Source organism: Osmerus mordax, chromosome 17, assembly GCF_038355195.1.
Source record: "Osmerus mordax isolate fOsmMor3 chromosome 17, fOsmMor3.pri, whole genome shotgun sequence".
Lineage (NCBI taxonomy): Eukaryota > Metazoa > Chordata > Actinopteri > Osmeriformes > Osmeridae > Osmerus > Osmerus mordax.
In genome coordinates, this window is record NC_090066.1 from 7,245,361 (window position 1) to 7,266,311 (window position 20,951).

The 20,951-nt window shown below is 49.7% G+C and overlaps 1 protein-coding gene across 1 annotated transcript in view; it reads right to left on the reverse strand.

Annotated features, from left to right (window-relative positions):
- The window catches only part of LOC136960380 (synapsin-3-like), a 62,065-nt gene extending 41,609 nt beyond the window's left edge, over positions 1-20,456 (reverse strand). Inside the window, 5 exon segments of the mRNA XM_067254860.1 lie at positions 5,036-5,127; positions 14,262-14,319; positions 20,037-20,101; positions 20,156-20,264; positions 20,266-20,456. Coding sequence (XP_067110961.1) covers positions 5,036-5,127; positions 14,262-14,319; positions 20,037-20,101; positions 20,156-20,264; positions 20,266-20,456 — 515 coding nt within the window.
- Between the last annotated feature and the right edge of the window lie 495 nt (positions 20,457-20,951).

Consider the following 20,951-nt stretch of genomic DNA (forward strand, 5'->3'; position numbering starts at 1 on the left):
GTGTGGACAGCCTGTTGTTAACTGGAGCACATTGACATGTAGCACTTTGGAGTACATTAACATGTAGACAGAGGGTATTATGTTTCAGTGAACACGCGTGCATGCCTTACGGGCAGCTGTTGTCAGTGGTGGCCGTATATCTCAGGGGCTCAGGCCTGCGTTACAGACCGGGACAGCTGGATATCTAACATGTCTAACATTTCATACGGCTTCCATACTTTCATCCGGAGATTCTACCGTATAAACACATCAATTTCCCCCTCAATCACTTGACCACTCACTGGCTCGCTCACAGGAAGGAGTCACTTCCCCAATGCCTAGGCTCTCCCCGACCTGTGTTGCGACGGCGTCTGTGTAGCGTGGCTGGTCTGAAGAGGTACGGGGTTAGGGTTAGGCTGCAAGTGCTCCGCCCAAACGGGCGCCGTCATCGGTCAACACATTAACACGTTACCTTTCAACCCACTGTTTGCAACAACAAAAAAGCTACCCAATGGACATAGGGGGAGGAGAGGCGGGGGGGGGGGGGGGGGTCAAGGAGGTGTGTGTGTGGGGGGGGGGGGGATGTGGGGGGCACCAGAATGTTCCTTGGAGTACCTAATCTTTTTGGACCATCTAGCCAATTAACACAGGCTAATCCTCCTCACTGCAAAGTGCCCAGGGAGCTGAGCCAAACTGGCCTTGAGGGACCCGCCAGGTCCTGTTACATCTGGGTGCGCTTACATGTCTCATTACATTGTCTTCAAGCATCTGCTGATGCTTTCATCCAAAGCAACATACTAATAGTGCATATGCTGTGGAAGGCACAGCAGATCAAGAATCTGGAGTGCCTAGTTCTGACTCTTTCTGTGGTCAGAGTCAAGGAACGGTCTGTATATTAATAAAAGGTCAAATGCCTGTACGATATGTATATTTACTGCTTCCGATGAAGAGGAGAGCGTTTCCTTCAACCGCAGGCAGGCACGCTGCGCTGATTCAATCTTGTTCACGCGTGTTTATCCCCCAAACCGCTTTCAACTCGGATGCGTGTGGTGTCTGGCACCTGTTCTGACGAGGGGGCTGCAAGTGAACTGTTCTGATGCCCGTCGACCGGTCAATCGCATCCTGTTTCAACTCCCAATCCCGACCATTTGACTGTCACGCAAGTGACACGCGCACGACGCGCTCGCTTCGGCCCCAGCTCACACTCGTCCACTCCGCAGGTCTGGGCTGGAAGGGAGCCAGTGAGGGGCGCGAGCGAGCAGAGAGTCTCAGGCCGGCCGAGGCCGCGGAGTCGTGCTTATGCAAGACGGGACACGCACCACTCGCCGTGTCACAGGCAGCCGCGGTGACCACGGCGACAGCAGGACTGCAGCTGCTCTGTGCTCGGCGCGCTCCAGTCCAAGGTCCCGGTCTATTTCTGAAACTGTTTATTGACTGATACGAGCTGTGCGCACAGTGCAAACGAATACACCAACGTCACCTTACAGGCCAACAGTGCACACTAATACACAAGTGTGCACTTACAGACTAACACCGTGCACGCTTAAACACTTACACTAACATACTAATACAGAGTGTGCTAATACACAAGTGAACACGTATAGACCAACTAAGTGTACACTTACAGACGAATAGAGTTTATTAAGAAACACCAGAACACTAACTCGCATGTCTGACAACAAAGTTGTCAAACCCGTCCACCCCCATCGAAGGACCGGTGTCTTGAGTTCGCCAGCTTGCCTGCACACATCCAGTCTGTCATCAGCACAGAGAGACGGCTCCCGCTGGTGTGGTGACTGCTAGGCCTGAGTTAATGGCAGCGCTGCCCTACACACATTCTACATTAGCACACTCATTTCCACCATTAGCTTTGTTTTGCCATCTCTTAAATCGGAGTCATTTCACCCAAGCATGACTCCCAGAGGGAAGTGGATTACATTGAAGCCGACTGTTTCTGTTTTATGATCCCTATCACTCAAGGCCAATAGAGATCTCTTTCCGGACAATATGCAAATGCACCCTTTGAACAGCTCATCAGCGAGGCTATAAAGGGTGTTTAATGGAGGATGAACCCTGTGGTACAGAGTTATTAATTTGAGAGAGAGAGAGGGAAAGAAATAGGAAGAGAGCGGAGAGAGATGGAGCTAGAGGGAGAGAGAGAGAGCGGAGAGAGAATGAGAGAGAGATGGAGCTAGAGGGAGAGAGAGAGGAGGAGAGAGAACGAGAGAGAGATGGAGCTAGAGGGAGAGAGAGAGGAGGAGAGACAGAGACAGAGATGGATCTATATTCAATAAAAAATTGCTTGCTGTCTCATTAAAAGAAATAGGCAAGAAGACATACTGTAGGTGAACTCAACGTGGATCATGAACAGTTGTTTGTTAGATTCTGGTGTGGACATATTATGGTCTGGCGCTCGGGCACTTTTCATCAGTCCTCGTGGCACATTAAAGGAAAAGAGACCATTAAAACAATCTGCGGCCATTTCATTACAGCTGCATCTATCTTTAAAGCCTCCAACAGCAGCACCCAGAGGGATGACCGAATGGATGTGCACGTGTCCCAGAGACCATCATCTGTGCACGTGTCAACCCCAGCCTCAACATGGCAACCAGGGGTGCAATCTCCCGCACAATCAGTCTGTCTGAGTTGGATAAGCAGGGTTTAAAACCTCCATAAAAGGGCGCCTCGCACGTCCTCCGTGGTGAGCAGTGCTTCCTCCAAGGACAAAGAACAACATTGTTCTCTCTCTCTTTCTGGTCCAGCTAAAACCTAGAGACGCACCTAAGGGGACCAACAAGCAAGCTGGCATTTCTGTACATGATTGATGATAGATCGTCACGGGTTTGTGGTGTGGTCTTGCGGAGCCTGGGGACTATTCCGAGAGGGGGAGCGGTTGCGGTCACGGTCCCTTGGCCCAGCGTCACCAGAGGGACCTGGCCGTGGTTCAACTCTATGGGCGGTGGCTTGGTCAAGCCTGCCACAGGGGACTGCTGCTTGGGCAGGGCTCCAGTCAAACACCACACACTCAAACTCACACACACAGGTGTGCACAAACCCAGGCTCAAACACACACACACACACAAGCACAAGCACGCACGCACCCGCGCATGAAAACACGCACACCCTCATGCACACTTTGCGAACATGCACGCAGACACACAAACATGGAAATACGTTCACACATAAGCACGCAGAAAGGAAATGAGAGTGGTTAAGAGTGTAAAGGGAATATGAGGGACTGTTTGTTTTCCTGACAACAGCATGACAGGGTGGTCGGTCAGCCTGGATATACGTTTTCATCCCCGTGCTCCTACAGGAAGGAGGAACCACCCTCAGGTGTGTTAAGATCCAAATCTGAATTGAGCTATTATGCCGGCAGCAAGATGTGCTCGTTGTAATAACACGAACCAGACTGAGGAATTACAGGCTTTGTTTAAAGCAGGAGGGCACTTAGTTAAATAGGTGATTCAAGTGGGGGGTTTGGGGTGTGTGGGGTAGCTTATGAGACAGAGCATTAGACAGGATGTATAACCACCAAAAAAAAACGAGACAAGGATCTGCTAATGCAATCTACCTTGTCTGTTTGTGGGCATGCAGGTCTGTCTTCTCTGTTAACCTCACCTACCCTACCTAAGCTATGATGAGACCTAAGCTACCCTACCTTGCATGACTATATATACAAACTGAGATGTAGAAAGATGTAATTAAATTAAAAGCTCCTAATCCTTTGTCCTTGGGAATCGGGTTCCATACTACATCTGTGGGAAACATTTCTAAATGTACACAGGAGAATGAGACAGTGAAGCAATTGACATTCCTTTCAAATCAGTCTCGGGGCTAAAAAGGGATATATCATCATTAGGGGTCAAATTCAGTCAAGCCTTGCCTTGGCCTATGCGCTGCTGTCTTTAGGCCGTCGGAGGTGCTTTCAAACCGCCCCCTGCCCAACACCACCATCTCCATCCATGGGCTGACGATGGTTGACCCTTACAATGAAGTCAGTGATGGCAAGGAATCTCCTCCAACAAGCTGCAGACTTAATCAGTTTGTTATTACCAGTCTAGCCAGTCTCTAACTGCCATTATCCCTGCTTCACTTCAAGCTGCACATGGCAAAGAAACATTTCCTGCAGGTTTCCTGTCCAAACGCTGCACCCAACACTGATAAAGAGGTGATTTCTGGTGATGTTGTGGATACAAAGCACAACACACGCATACACACACACACACACACACAGTTGACTTTCTGGACAAGCATGGGTCCGACGTGGACCAGCATGCATCTCATTAGCTGATCTAATTAACCAATCAGGGGCTGAAGTCTGGCATCCGTCAGGAAGTAGGGTGGTGATGTCATCTCCCTGCTCCGCTGCAGTGAAACGTGGCCTGTTGGCGTTAGCGCCTCGTTAGGGAGCACTGCGGCATTCACGGCGCAGGGAAACACGCGGAATGGTGAGAAAACCACCGTACACCAGTTAATGAGTGACGTCATGGTGACGTTGTCATGGCAACGGCCATCTAAAAACCGCAACTGTGTCTTTGACACGACACATTCTTTGGAGGAAAAAAAAGAACTCCCACGAGGGCAGTAGGATATGAGGGGGTGAAATGCGTAAATTTTGATATTGTCCTTTTTTTTATGTACTCACTGCTGTTTGGCAGCTTGGCGGTATAAGACGAGTTAGCTCAACAACAAAAGCTGCTTCACTGTACCATCTGTGACGTCAAGTCTTTCTGTGACCGGAAGCAATTTTATATTTATCCTCCAGTTTCCTCTCCCTCTCCTCCTGTATTTTTCTCTCGCTCTCTCTTTAATGTGTCTGATGGTGACTGAAAAGAAAGAAAAGCCATTGTCCTGAGTCTACGAGGCAGATGAGGGATGGCGTGGGCACATGCGTCAGAGACGGGCTCCACACAGGCAGGACACGGTCTCTCTCTGTCTCTCTCTGTCTCTCTCTGTCTCTCTCTGTCTCTCTCTGTCTCTCTCTGTCTCTCTCTCTCTCTCTCTCTCTCTCTCTCTCTCTCTCTCTCTCTCTCTCTCTCTCTCTCTCTCTCACCTGACCACTTTGGTTCCTCCCTTGGTGACCTGCATGTCGACCATGCAGCCGGTGTTGACGTAGGAGGCAAGGTTGATCTCCGAAAACTCCGCCTGCATTGAACAGAGAAAACAGGAAACCTGAGATGAAAGACTTAATTGAGTTGAACGAATGCTTTTTTCACAAGGGAAAGATGCAGCCTCGTTAGCATAACGATCAAACACACTAACTGAATATTATGTAACTTTGATATGAAACCAAAGATTTGAATCCTCTGGAAATTCCATTGCAATAAGTATTCACTTTGGATCTCTGTCAGGATGACTATCTCTACACCACAGAAGCGGAGAGCATCACATGGTGCCAATCCTGTTCAGGAATATAAAATAATGTATCATTTATGATGTCATGAGAGTGAGAGAGAAGCAGGGGGAAATAGAGGTTGGGAGAAGGTGAATTGAGAAAGGAGAGAGAGTGACAGAGAGAGGGAAACAGCAAGGAGAGAGAAAAGGGAGAGTTGGAAAGGGAATGGAGAGAGAGAAAGAGAGAGAGAATGAAAGAGAGGAGACAGAGAAAGAGAGAGAGGGAAACAGGAGACAGAGAGAGAGAAAAGCACAAATGTAGTTATCCCAGTCTGAGGTCTCCAGTGGACAGTGAGGGCCCTGTGACAGGCCGTATCCAGGATACCTAATGACTAAATCAAGCTCCCGCAGACATTCTGACAGAGGCAGTGGAGGAGAGGAGGAGGGGGATAGTCTGGGAAAAGATTGTTTTGGGTAAGGACCGACTTTAGCGTGGAAGAGTTCAATTTGGTCTTGGCTGGGATAAACGACTACAGCCAAGACGGTTATAATCGGCACCACAATGGAATGTTGATACTGAAAATGCCTTCTCATTCGGTCACTCATCTGGTCAACAGAACCAGTGAAAAAACTCAATGAGAACCGCACAGTGGAGTAGGCTGAAGAACCCCAGACAAACAGACAGGAGAGCCACACAGCAACAGAAATGAGATGGGGTCAGGTGTCAGGGGTCATGGTGGTTGATGGGTTCAGTCAATGTACTCCCAAGCGGGATGTTCCCCAGCCCAGTCAGTCTCTGCTCCCCCACTAAGTATTTCGCTCCCACAAGGTTCTGGAACACAGAAACCAATGAGGGGTCCTGAACATGTTGACCTCACACTTGAAACGCCTCCATCTGTCTTCCTTAACATCACTTTAAAGCATGGGCAGTGACACTAATGTTGAGGAGGATTAATGGCCGCCCAAATGACCCTCACTGAGAAAAACTCAATCTGACGCATCTGGTCTGCACCCAAGCAAAACAGTCCACATAGAACGCAGTAGTAATTCACTTATCAGGAGGGCTAGCTCCACAACAGGGCCCCCCATTCCATGGCTCACCGATCCGAAACATGACAAAGGAAGGAGGTGCTAATCTGCGTGCGCAACACTTTATCAGCGTTTGATTCACCGAGGTCTGAACCTCGGGTGTGTAGTTACAGCCCTGCAGGGGTGTGTTTTCCCTCATGTGAGGATGGCTCGAGCTCGGTGGTAGAGCATTTGAATGCAGATCAAGAGATCCCGGGTTCAGGTTCATCTTTGGATAAAAGAGTCTGCTACATTGACACCGTTATTCCGCTGTGGAGCTGCAGTTCGTGGTGCATGTGGTCCCGCCGACATCTGCTATGAGAGAAGGACAGCTCATCTGTGTCAGCATTCTCTCTGGCCAACGAACGAAACGAATGACCCCGAACCATCCCCCCGTTTAACGTTGCTGAAGTTCTAACCGATGCCCATGTCACTATCAGAAGTCTGTCCGGCAGGCAGCCTACAGTCCCACTGAGGCACCTCTGGGAAAGCTTTTTCTAAAAGTTCTCTTCTACTGTGAAATGTGATCATCGCAGTGTCATACGGTACAGAACCGGGATGTTGCTAGAGGGAAGCTACAATACTTTCTTTGCCTGGTTTATCTGCCCTGTAGCCCCCACGAGCATGCTTCAGAGGAACACAAGCAGGTCTATGTGCTCAACGCTGCAACCGCGATGACCCAGAATGTCAAGAGCTTAATTTGAAATGCAAAAAATTGCCCCCTGGGTCTCACTGCCTTGGAAGCAAGAACATCAGCAAGAGGGAGGACTGTGTTTTCAGAAGACAATGTGCCAACTTAACCAAACGTGTATTTTTTTCTTTCTTTCTTCTTGTTCTTCTTCTTTTTAGTCAAGTGAAAAGCACCCCCCCCCCCCCCCCCCTTTCTGTGGTAGTGTTTGTCGAAGGCGGGGGAAGAGAGCAGGGGGCGAGTAAATGCCGTAATCTGGTTTACGGGACAGCGAGGCGCTGCTCATGCTCAGAGTGCTTGAAGGACACGCACTTGGCTGCGCTCCTTCCCTCTGTTCGTCCCTGCTGATACACACCCGTTTCTGAAAGAAACATCTGTGTGCTCTGCAGCGCCGGGGCACGCCAAGGAACACTCTTAAGACATGACACACACACGCATATGCATTCACACACTACCACACACAAACACACACACACACCGGGACATAAAAACACCATCGTAGATACAAACACACACACACACATATCTCGATCACATCACCCTGGCAAATCAAATCCCTCTGCAGGAGCCTACATTGACATTTGCTGCGACCAGATAAAACAAGAGAGGGGGCGATGACTTGGCAGACAACGCACACTCCCTGTCTCCTCTGATTGGCCGGCTCTCTGAGAGGACCACTGTCATTGGTTGGAGGTAAGCCGTTAAGGTGTAGGCAAACATACAGTCTGGGTAACCCGGGACGCTGTGCAAAGACATGAAGAGATGGATGCAGTTCCCCTGAAAGTTATTCTCACTAAAGTACTTCATAAACTACACTCATGGCCATAACAGCTCAGTATTCTACTGCAGTGCTTACACACACACGCACGCATACACTCACACACAGACAGTTTCACAATCCCACACACACCCGTGCACAAACACACAGAACAGACGCATAAGCACAAACACTCACACGACACTATCCTCAGGTTTAGGGCTCTCTTAGGGCCGCTGCAGAGCCTCATTTTTACAGCGTTCTTGGCCGCCTCCTGTCTCGGGATGTGCATGGTGTGCATGGTGTAAGTCAGGCTTGTGTTCAAAGAAGTGCTTAAGCATGGACAGAGTGTACCTGGAGGACATTATTTCAGCCGCATGTGGGCTGGATCTGAAAGGCTGGCTGCATTCAGCTTTCCACTGCTGCGCACGCATGCTCACACGCACGCACGCACCCGTACACACACACACACACACATAGCTTGCTACTAGGCCCTTAGTGTAGGTGGACAGCACAGTAAACACAGCAAGGGCCTCCAAATATGGTCTCCCATCCCCTCGCCCTTTCTCCTTCTCTCCCGCCCTCCCTCCCTCCCTTCCGCTCTCTCTCCCTTCTTCCCTCCCTCCCTTCCTCTCCCAATCACTCTGTTTCTCTCACTCTCTTCTCCTCCCCTTTTGGCGCCCAGCTACAGGATAAAGCTCCTTTGGAATCCTAGAGGAGGTATTTTTAGCATTTTACTAATGGGTGTCACCGAGGTTCAGGTGTGCAAGGTGCCTTTCCTCATGGTCATGTGACAACTTCTAAACAGTACCCCTGATTGGTGGGCTGGAGCCAAACACCTGGAATGACCAGGATAACCCAGCATGGCTGATTGTTCATGGGTCCGCAAATACACCTGTTGCTCCCATGAAAGTCTTTGTTTATAAATCTCAGAGGTTTTGCTCTAAAGAGGCAGCGTGTTGCAGGGGCAAGAGGAGTGTTCCTGGAAGTAATAACAAAGTTCTCCTGTAGATAGAGGCCTCTAACCACAACACGAGCGAGACATATTTAGACTAAATCTTCCCTCCTCCCCCACCCCTCAACCCCAACCCCAAACCGCCCATTATAACTCTACTAAAACAAACAGTCGTCCTCAACCTTCTCTTAGGTGCAAAAGCAACAGTTCAGGGAGTGAAGCTTGTGGGAGGGACAAGACTGATGATCAACCTGTTTCCAGGAAAAATGAAGGTTCTTATCATGAGGTTTCTTCAGGGTCTATAAATAAGTGTATTTGCAATGTCGGAGAGAGAGCAAAATTAGAGAGAGAGAGACAGAGAGTGAGAGAGGAAGGAGAGAGGGAGAGAGAGAGAGAGAGAGAGAGAGAGAGAGAGGAAGGAGAGAGAGAGAGAGAGAGAGAGAGAGAGAGAGAGAGAGAGAGAGAGATGGCTCATTTATCCTGCCTGGAAACACTTCACCTCCAAACAAATGGATGTTCCACCTGTGGCAATGTTCATTTTCAGAATCTAGAGCTGGATCATTCTCTGCTGTTCATATTCCCCTAGCATACTACTACACTGCCCTAGCATAATGCTTTACTCCCGTATCATATTACTATACTATAATACCATACTGCCATACTCCCCACACATATTACTACACAATTGTATCTACTTTACTCCACAGACCAGCAAAGCAGTAGGGAGAGGGACTTTACTAAACCTCTTTACTGTACCTGCTTCCACAGGGACGACTGTGGCGTCAAGAGCAACAGGGACAACACGAGCAACAGGGTCAAACAGCTGCAGTGGCCTGCTGTAGAGGTCATCTACAGAGGGTCCAAACTCAAACACCTGCTGTAGAGGTCATCTACAGAGGGTCCAAACTCAAAAACCTCTCTTGGCTAACGTCATGGCAGATGCCCTCCACTGCCATGCAGGAAGGTAAGAGGCCATTACAGGGTTACACCGGCTCTGAGGGGAGGGGAGAGGAGAGGGTGAGAGAGAGGAGAGGAGAAGAGAGGAGAGAAGGGAGGGGTTGAGAGAGAGGAGAGAAGAGGAAAGGAGAGGGGAGGGGGGAGGAGAGGAGAGGAGAGAGGAGAGGAGAAGAGAGAGGAGGGGAGGAGAGCGGCAAGGCACAGCACGAGGCGTCCTCTCCTCTCTGAGGTCATAGGCCTGCTGAGCAGATGTTGGCCCTGACGACCTGCTCAGCAACGTGGAAGGGGAAGAGAGGAACCCAGAGAAGATTTTACAACCGCCAGACCCCCAGGATAACCAATCAAGCCGTCTGTCCCTGAAATTGCAGTGTGTCGTTGGCGATTTACGCAGGAGTACTCCAAACAACTACCCACGGGGCATTTTGTAGCCCAGCACCAACACGTACCCACTCGCCTATTAGTACGGCCGCAGAAGTCCCTTTCTGGTGTTGCCAAGGTGATGACGTAGATAAGGAAACCTCCCAGGCTGGAACATCGCAGATCGCTCGGCGGGGGGGGGGGGGGGGGGGGAGCCCTTCACACGGCATGACATTTACATTTAGTCATTTAGCCGACTTACAGTAAGTACATGGACATTCCCCCGAGGAAAGTAGGGTGAAGTGCCTTGCCCAAGGACACAACATCATTTGGCACGGCCGAGAATCGAACCGGCAACCTTCTGATTAATAGCCCGATTCCCTAACCGCTCAACCATCTGATACGCGCCTCCCCCAGCAACACATCAAAGGAAGGAGACAAAGGGCATTATGGGTGATAGCTCACCCCCCCCTCCAACCCCCACCCACAGTGCCCCCCTCCCAAACCCTTATACTTCAATGTCTGATCAACACACAACAGCCCCTCAAGTGCTGCCGTTAGTTCGGCCAAGTGGGAAGCATCCGTGCAGAGATAACCCCCCCGCCGGGTCCAAACCCCCGGAGGCCCTCGGAGATAAGAGTCCCTCGAGAGCAGCTCATCGGGAAGAGCAGCGAAGGAGAGGAGCCGGCAGCCGAGCGCCGCGCAGGGTCAACCTGGTACCACACACAGGACGGCCCCGGGGCGCAGGCTTGGCTGGACCTGCTAGGGTCAGGTCACCTGCTGCCACAGATAGGACAGCCCCCCTGGGAACGGACTTGTGTAGACAGGCCAAGCCAGGTCGCTCGGTGCCAAAGGTAGGCCAATCCAGGGGAACGTGCTCGGTCGGACGTGCCAGGTATGAGTCAAGCCACCTGCGCGGAGGCAACATCTGGTCTCGAGAAAGTGGGCTAGTAAATCAGACAGCGTCACATCTTTCCTTCCCAGGCCCAGCCTGAACTCTGCAAACTGTTCGACTTTGAGCCGACATGCGAGACGAAAGAATGTGATGAATCTGCGGCCGCACAGTGTTGACTCTGAAACGATGCTATTCAGGCACAAGGTGACATTGATCTGAGGCTTTACAGTAAGCCCCGTCCAACTCTCGAGCTCTGTTTGTAATACGCTCTCTCTCCGCCGGCGAGCCTTGTCTTTTGTGCTCGGTGTTAAAGAGCCATGGGTTTTATAGGAGTCGAGACGTCGGCCAAATGTAAAACTTCAAAGCCGGTGCTGTCAGATTGGACGAGTGATTCATCACGGTGGGCTCGCGAGTCAACGGTTCTAATTTTAGGGGTTGATTTTTTTGTGGGGGGCGCGTGTCTGTGTGCCAGTGTGTGTGTGTATGTTTGGGGGGGGGGGGGGGGAAATCTGTGTGGATGTATCTTTGTGTGTGGATGTGTCTGCGAATTTGTCTGTGCGGGTGTGTGTTTGTCTGTGTGTAAAGGTATCTGTACGCATGTGTGGCTGCAACATACAGTATCATCTTAGCATACTGTGTCAATACATACCAGACCTTACTACTAAACCCCCCCCAATCCCTCTCTTCTAACTCTGCCATCAGAAGTATCAAAGCCAAGAGCTTTAACTACAGCATCATGTGATCTGTGTGCCCTGAGTGCCTGGGCCTCAGCCTGGTACCTTATATGGCATCCAGAGAGAGAGAGAGAGAGAGAGAGAGAGAGAGAGAGAGAGAGAGAGAGAGAGAGAGAGAGAGAGAGAGAGAGAGAGAGAGAGGGGGGGGGGGGGGGGGAGAGGGGGAGAGACAGACAGACAGAGATAGCGGGAGAGGGAGAGAAAGATGTAACTAATTAACTGTAAACTAGAAAGCCATATGGATCCAAACAAACAGTACACAGTGGAAGACTACCTGATCACTGTGTCTGATCGAAACTAAGGAAGGGACATTAGGTAGGGACAGACTCAGTGAGAATAGCCTGGCGGCAGAATCTAAGGCAGCCCTGGCTACCCAAGGAGGAGAGGCAGTGCTACCTCTGCTCACAGGGAGGAGAGGCAGTGCTGCCTCTGCTCACAGGGAGGAGAGGCAGTGCTGCCTCTGCTCACAGGGAGGAGAGGCAGTGCTCCCTCTGCTCACAGGGAGGAGAGGCAGTGCTGCCTCTGCTCACAGGGAGGAGAGGCAGTGCTCCCTCTGCTCACAGGGAGGAGAGGCAGTGCTGCCTCTGCTCACAGGGAGGAGAGGCAGTGCTCCCTCCGCTCACAGGGAGAGGTGGACACAGAGCTCCCTTTCCTAGCTGAATGAGCACTTAAAGAAATTCGAACATATTTCCTCAAAATTGTAAACAAACAGAGAGAATTTGGAAGTTACTTCTCTAACAAATTGAGAGAAATTGGTTTTCTTATTAGGAGACAAACCTAACTATTCAAACTTGTCTGCAAAGTATGTGGCAGCCTGCCATGACTTTAGAGCCAGTCAACAAGGCATATTGTCACTCCATGCAATGATTGCTTTTAATGTACAGCATGTGTATGTTTGTACTGCATATAAATTATGTTATATATTATATTATTCTATACATATTATGTATGAAAAATAATACATTTAAATGAGAGGTAAAGAGTGAAAGAGAGACAGCGAAAGAGAGATGAAGAGAAAAAGAGAGAGATGATGAGACACTGGGAAAAGAGAGGGTGTGAAGAGAAGAAAGAGAGACAGGAGGAGAATAACAAGGGAGAGCGCCGGGGGTTCTGCTTTTATTGCCGTTTTCGAAAAGGCGCCACTCGCAACGAGCCGCTCTAACGTTTCACACAGGGATTGGGTTTCCATGTTCCACACTCAGGGTGGACACCCTCGAAGGGCCCTGGCTTAGCCAGGGAGGGGAGCGTGGGCCGAGGGCCAGGGGGGCGAGGGCGGGGGGGGAGTTGGGCGGGGCCAGCGAAGGCAATCAGCAACTGACTCGTTGCCCTAGTAAGATCCGAGAGTGAATTCTGGGAAACTGTGGAGGTTTTGGCAAGAACATAGTAGGTGGTTGCTAAGGGGTGAGGGATGTTGGGGACGAGGTGGGGGGACTCTGAAGTTCTAGGCAGGATGGGGGGGGGGCTGACTAGGGGGGCACAGGGGTACGTTGTGGTCTCCTGCTTGTTGACTTAGGGGGCCTAATTACCAATGCCACATGTTTTAATTGGGGGCCACTGCAGAGCAGGGAACCGCAACTAAACGCTAAAGACCCCCTTTATTTCAGATCTATTAAGAAAATCTTGATTTTAACTCCAGGTCTCCCCCAAGCTGTGGTCCAGAACGAATATGATCTGACCACAACAGTAAGGAACCAAGCAAACAGACAGACTATAAAATCGGCGGCATTGCCTTTTCTGCGGTCTGATTTTCCGTCTCCCATAAAAATCCCTCGACTTCGTTATTTCCAAGACAGCTTGGATCGACTGTACCCCGATGGCTTACAGATGTATGGCTGAACACATTCGAAGGGGAGCGATGTTATCTACCTTGCGAAAAAAACAACAACACTGTGCGTCTAGACTTTAAGTATTTTGCATATACATTGGCACAGACTTTCCACATGAAAGAATTATAAATATGTAGAACTGACCGGTCTCTAGTGTTGTGTTATTTCAAGTGAAAGCTAGCCTAAAGAAAGGCCTTTCTCGTCTTCACAGAAACTTGATTAAAGAAAACGACCCAAGAACCATGTCCAGTAGTCTGCTACCTGGTCATCCCCACTCTACAGCTTCATACAAAAACTTTTGGTGGTGGAGTACTGAACCTGTAAAGGGCTGAACCAATAAGAATCCAGTCATCTGGAAGAGGCCCAAAGCACATGGAATCATGTGTCGAGTTCTACAATTTAGACTTGGATTCAAGAATATGGAAAACAGATTGTATGTGTGTGGCTGTTGTGTTCCATGCACTAGGAATTACCAGTTTGATTCAAATAATTGTATTTTATTTGTATTATTTTGAATTTAGCAGATGTTTTTATCCAAAGCGGCAAACAGAGAGAGACTTGAACCTGAGACCTATTTATCTGCAGTCAAATGCTCGAACCACGGAGCTGTGTCCCTGCCAAACACTTCTTAACACTGCAGAAAATTTCTTTAGTCACCTGTTGTTCCGGTCTGATCCGTGTAAGTCCTCAGTTTTAAAAGGCACCTACCTGTTCCACTCGGATCTCATATTCCCCGTTCAGCTTCTTCCCCCGAAAGTACTTGGCCCTGCGAGGGAGAGAAATGAGACAGGTAATTAGAGAGGAAGAGAGGCTCGAGGAGGGAGTGCAGCTGGTGAAGACCCATCCTGTCATTTGATGTCTGAATATATGAGACATGACTACAGGTATGAAAGGACTACGGTAAATGGGAGGAGGATCTTCTCGGGCCTTGCTAATTCAGAGTTTTCATCGGTGTGGCCATATATGCCCAAGTGGAGGAAGAGTACACCTACATCTCATTTCGTTGCATTAAATCAGAGCCTAACATATTTTCCTTTTGGTGAATTGGAATTGGAAGTGTACTTAAAATGTACGATAGATTCACGTAACTTTAATAGAATATTTGAAAGTTGTTATAAGAGTTGTCATTACACCTCCATGTTTGCCCCCAGGTCAAACCCAAGAGTCTGTAGTCATAACACCACCCAGTCAAAACAACTTGAATTTAATTCTTGTTTATTTTATGGCAGGAAGGCTGAACATTTTAGAGTCGTTTCCCCCACAAAATACTCCAGTGGTGACGTGTCATAACCTCCACTCATGCTCTTCCTCATGAGGACATGTGAGGCTACTGCTGCACCTCGTGACTGGACAGTCAGTCTCCATCAACAAGCCCTGTGGTCCTCACTGCACAGCCAGACCCAGTCTATCTCATTAAGCCATTAGACTGCTTGGCAGGAAACTGAGGTCAAGTGTGTCTCATATCAACAGGACACTTCGATGATGACACCACCAAAATACACGGGGGGACTGGCAAAGTATGTTGTTGTGCTACTCAAAGCCTTTATTTGTACACAAATAGTTTGGTCTGGAAGGTTCTTCTGATTAAACTCCCCCCCCCCCCCCCCCCCCCGAGTTTGACCATCACAAACTAACAGTTTGACTGGCATGTCAAGAAACGCCACAGACAGGAAGCTGCTACTTCACTCCATATTTAGACACACACACACACAGCTTACTCCAGAGGATGTCACTAAAATATATGGACGTTATATATATATATATATATGTGTGGGTGTGTGCAGAAGGGCTACATACATTTCAGATGTACAGCGTGTTGAGCACGCTATGTTTATAGCCTCAGCTTGTGTCTTTGCCAACACTCTGTGGGTCCCCTGTAGTTGACCTTTGACCTTTTGCAGGCGTGGGCTAGTCGTCAATCTGTCAAGGGATGCATGCTGTTGCCTGCAGTGCCTTGTAATGTACATGCTACAGACCAAGCATGGCCAGAACAAGCTGTGGGATGCTTCGAGAAGCTGCATCTTCTCCTCTCTATAATTGACAGTCCAACATACCTTTTAGTGTCTCTTTTGGTATGGAAAAAGAGAGGTACCTCTCACTGGTGAAGATTTACATCCTGTTGATCTCCTTCGCGTTCTCTCTCCCTCTCTTGCCCTCTTTGAACTGCGCCCTATGTCTTCCTCTCTTAGTCTCCTTAACTTTTTTGAACTCGTTAACTCTCCTTCATTTTCACCCTCATTCTGCCTTTTGATGTCTTTGTGTCTCACTTTCTTTCAATCACTTTCCCTCCATTCCTCCCTCTCCCTCTCCCCCTCTCTCCCCCTCTCTCCCCCCTCTCTCCCCCTCTCTCTCTCTCTCTCTCTCCCCTGTGGATCATTCTAACGCAGCTAATTAAGCTTAGTCACTAAGCTGATTTAGTTCTTAACACCTCCCAGCTGTTGTGGATGTGACTCCAGGGTCTCTCTGTGTCTCCTTGCCGGGTCTCTCTCCCTGCCTGTCTCTCTGTGTCTCCTTGCGGGGTCTCCCTCCCTTCCTGTCTCTCAGTGTCTCCTTGCCGGGTCTCCCTCCCTGCCTGTCTCTCTGTGTCTCCTTGCGGGGTCTCCCTCCCTGCCTGTCTCTCTGTGTCTCCTTGCTGGGTCTCCCTCCCTGCCTGTCTCTCTGTGTCTCCTTGCCGGGTCTCCCTCCCTGCCTGTCTCTCTGTGTCTCGGCCTGTTTCTGCGGAGGCGGCAGATCTTAAACAACCCCTGACCTGCATACTACAGAGAACATGCTACACCCCTTCACGTGCAGGAGGCTCCGAGCTACAAACAACCGGGCCGAGCTCAAGGAACTGTGCAACCTGTCGCCGCGTAAACCGATCGACGGAATTGACGACGGGATTGGCTTTTCCCGGGAGTGATCAAATCCAATCGCCTGCGTCCAGATGTAAACACCCCATCTCCACAGAGACAGTTTGGCTCAGGTTCCACCAAAAGCCGCTCACACCCACTGCATACACATCGCCCAGCGGGTTCTCTGATTGGTGCGCTGTAATATCATTCTTTGGGTTCACCGGGCCTGGTGGCTGGGAAAGGGATACTCTGTGGCCATTAGATAAAGACCGCTCCTTGACTCTGCCCACCAGAATACTGTACAACTATACACATCTGAGCCTTGATCCTCAGCTGCAGTTTCTACATGCACTGTTTGTACATCAAAAATGTCTGCAAAATGAATACAAGGTCAAATGTCAAGTACTCTGTAATGTTTACCATGAGAGCAGACTAGCCTCTCCTGCTCTGTGCTACAACTGAGTCATGTAGTTGATCTCAAGCAGACAGGCTTGTTAGCAGTCACCAAGGAAAGGCTGGTTGGGATTACAAGATGGGACTGTTCATTGTACGGACACAAACAACTAAGTGACAGCTTCTTGGCTCACGGCATGTCACTCTTCACTCTGTGGGTATGGCACGGCACGGCCAATGAGAGGTGAGATGGGGGGGGGGGGGGGGGCAGAGGCAGGCAGAAATATAGGGGAAAGGGGGGAGAGGGAGATTCTCTCTGTGGCAATGGCAGGGCAAGGCCAATGAGAGGTGAGAGAAAGAAGAAAGAGAGAGTGCCATGTCGAAAGCTAAGCAGAGTACATCAGAGCAGAGATATAAGAGAGTAAGACCAGAGCACAGCTAAACAAGTAGAGGAGAGCTGCTGTATACGTCTTTCTGTCTCACTCAGAGCTGAGGGTGATGGTTGGAGGCCTGGGGCTGGGAGGCTAGGGGGACAGGGGGCCGGGGGGGCTGGGGGCCCGGGGGCCAGGCCTGTCAGGAGAGAACAGGGTTTCCCCAGAGACACGCAGGCTCTCCTCTGGAATGCCATGGAGAAAATGTGGCACCGAGGCCTGGGGCAGGGATGGACACCCTGTCCCTCAACCCAGATAGCGGCGCTCCAACCCATTCTTTATCAACTAGTCATGAAACACCACTCACATATTAATCCGATCCCTATGAAGACACATCAATTAGCAGAGGCAGAGAAATCTGTCTTTTTGTATCCATATTTGTATCAACAGAGAATATTTGAACCTGCGACCGCTGAGCTGAACCTATCCCCACAGAAGCAGGGCAACCTTTTGCCCTGCTATGATTAGTGCTGCCTGAAGCACTTTCCCCCTCCAGATAAAATAGTTTGGCTGGCAGCCGTTTTATCAAGCATAAAACCTGACGGGAGATAAGATCCATGTTGATTTACGGAGATGCCGTAAGAACACGGAGCATCTGTTGACTGCAGCTCAGGAAACTGTCATGAGCTACCCTTCAAACCGGTCACAACGACATGGCCCTTGAAAGCCCTTACAGGGACATGAGATTAGTAGAGAGAAAATATCCCTCAGGAACACAAGTCTGGTGTTCTGGATGTCATCCACTGTGGATGTCTGCCTTCAGACGTGTATTATCCTGTTTTTTACTGTGTTTACAGGATTATACATTGGGAGACAAGCGTCAGAGCTGGAAAACTGCTAGACACCTCGAACAGGGTTCCCTGAGGGACCCACGGGGTGATGGGTCTGGCTCAGTGGGCTGAACATTTGACTGCGGATCGAGAGGTTCAAAGGGTCTGCTAAAGGTATACATGATAGTTGATGGCCATCAACTCTCACTGTTGAGAGGGAGAGCTGCGTGCTTGTTTTACATCGATCTGAGCAAACTAACAGAAGGAGGAGAGAATAACGTTTCAACAACAGCGTGAACCAGACACGTTGCCAAAGCAGCAGCCAAATATTTGGCATTTAAAGTATTTTACGAGTTGTACTTCATCTCAGGGGGTTTGTTCAACCATTAACTGTTGAGCTGCACCCTCCAGTAGCTGCCTCTAGTATACCAGGCATTTATCTCACACCTGGCACCCTTTAAAGGGGAAAAACATACTGCCAATTAACCAATCCGTACGGAAACTTTACGAGGAGATTTGAAAGAGATGACAGGTGTCCAAGTATATCATGTTAATTCATAGCAAAGCTTCCTGCTAGCGTCTTTATCGTTCTGTAAGATCAATAGCCAGACTGGAAGTTCACAACCAATCACAAAGGAGTAAAGAAAGAGCAGGTTGGGGATTTATGTACTCAGCTCAACATGAGAGAGGGGACGGGAGGGTGGGCCCAGGTGTACATCAAATTAAGTTAAATCCATGATCTGCATAGATTTTTCTCCCAGTGAGTGGATGAGGATGGCATCATGGCTATCTTGGTTGTCATATGGCGCCCTCTATTGCCCGGGATAGTCAATGCACCAAATGAATGCAGTGGACTACAGGAGAGCATTTTAATGGGACAAGATTTTGTATCATTGGGCAACAGTGCCTCACTGTGGCAAAGAAAGAACCCTTTTGGATTCCAAACAGAACCTTATGGAGGTTCTATCAGGAACAATAGTGTCTTCCAGGGTTCTTTTATTGTTCTCTATAACATATGGAAAACACCTTCTAGTTTTAGTCTTGAGATCACAGCCACTCAAGGTTTTTCTGTGGCTCACAGCCAGATCAGAGCAAAATAAACTTTTCTGGGAAACGTTCTGTTTCTAATCTCCCATCCAGTCAAGTAAACAGAAATATCCCATTTGTGTACGGGCTATTTTTTGGAACATAATCATAACTCCATCTGAACGCATTATGACTCCATGCATCATTAACATGGCAGAAAGCAGCCTTACCCGGGGTCTCTAAACAGCGGGAAGACACAGTGACAGAACACAGACCGAGGAGTCCTCCCTCACAGGCAGAATGCGATCTAATCTCAACACAGATCCTTATGACTCATACAGATGAACCACAGCAGATAAACTCTGAGCAGAGAGTCTGAAGCTGCCTGGTCCTCTCAGATCTGAGCCTAGGTCTGTCTGCAGGGTCTGAAGAACAACCAACTCTGTTATAGAGACGGAGGACAAAAGGGTTCATTCTGGGATTTTTTCAGTTGGCTTTGTAAAAGAAAAAAGAGGGCAATTATACCCAAGAAAAAAAACGTTCTGACAGGGCTGTGGAAGCTGTCTAGGACCGGCTAGCGTAGATCCTCTTACGTAACCAAACCCTGAAACTCTGAGGAAGACTCTACAGCTTATAAACAGTACTTAAAGTCTCTACCATAAAGACTCCTCCACAACAGACGTTGAGGCTAGTGGGGTGAGGCTAGCAAGGTGAGGCTATTATGGTGAGGCTAGCAGGCTGAGGCTAGCAAGGTGAGGCTAGCAGGGTGAGGCTAGCAAGGTGAGGCTAGTAAGGTGAGGCTAACAGGGTGAGGCTAGCAAGGTGAGGCTATTATGGTGAGGCTAGCAGGCTGAGGCTAGCAAGGTGAGGCTAGCAGGGTGAGGCTAGCAAGGTGAGGCTAGTAAGGTGAGGCTAACAGGGTGAGGCTAGCAAGGTGAGGCTAGTAAGGTGAGGCTAGCAGGGTGAGGCTAGCAAGGTGAGGCTAGCAAGGTGAGGCTAGCAGGGTGAGGCTAGCGGGGTGAGGCCACCTACCATTCCGTGTGCGGGTCGTCTACGACCAATAGGATCTTGGGTTTGCGTACGACTGGTTTCAGGGGCTGGGCCGGGGGGGCAGTGCCTCCAGACCCCCCCTCGGCGGTGGCGGCAGCGGCGGCGGCGGCGGCTGACTTGGCTTGCGCTGCCGCGGCAACGCCCTGGGCCATCTGGGCGCTCTTCACCACGCTGGAGAAGGAGCTGAGGAACCCCCCCCCCTCCGGAGGCCGCCGGAGGAGCCTGGGACTGGCTTGGTGCCACTGGGGGCTTCCGCCTCTCCGTGGCTGGGGAGGCGGGGGTGGAGGTGGAGGAGGAGGGCGTGGAGGGGCTGGGCGCGGGCCTCTGCAGGTCGGTCATGTAGCCGTTGGGGAGGTTAGCCACGAAGCTGCTGTCCGAGAGACGCCTGCGAAGGTAGTTCATGGTGACGGGCTGGTTGCTGGGTCAGGCCAGAGGGGAGATGTGGTTCTGTTATGAAGAGAGAGAGAAAGGGTGAGAGAAAGCCATTAAAAAGGAAAGCAGTTTTTTTTTTTTTTTTTACCTTGTGCAGAATATTGCTTTATTCAGATGTGGATATGTGAGGTATGTGAATAAATGAATTGGAGTCAATCAGGTGATGACAGGAGGGAGAGAGAAACCGAGAGAGGAAGATTGAGGAATATGCACAGATACCATACAATCATTCCACTCCAATATGCCAAGGTAACGCTAACAATGTTCAGTTGTGCAGACAAAGATAGTGGGTCCCGCTAGGCTCTGACGGGGCTTTGATGTCATCCCCATTCTGGAGCACATTCCCTTTGAACGCAGTCACCATTCATGAGCAGAAACCAGGGTTGCGTAATACTGTGGAGCTAGTCTTTCACAGGAGACACATACATATAGATTAGCTATCCCTTCAGGCACATAGGAAGGAGG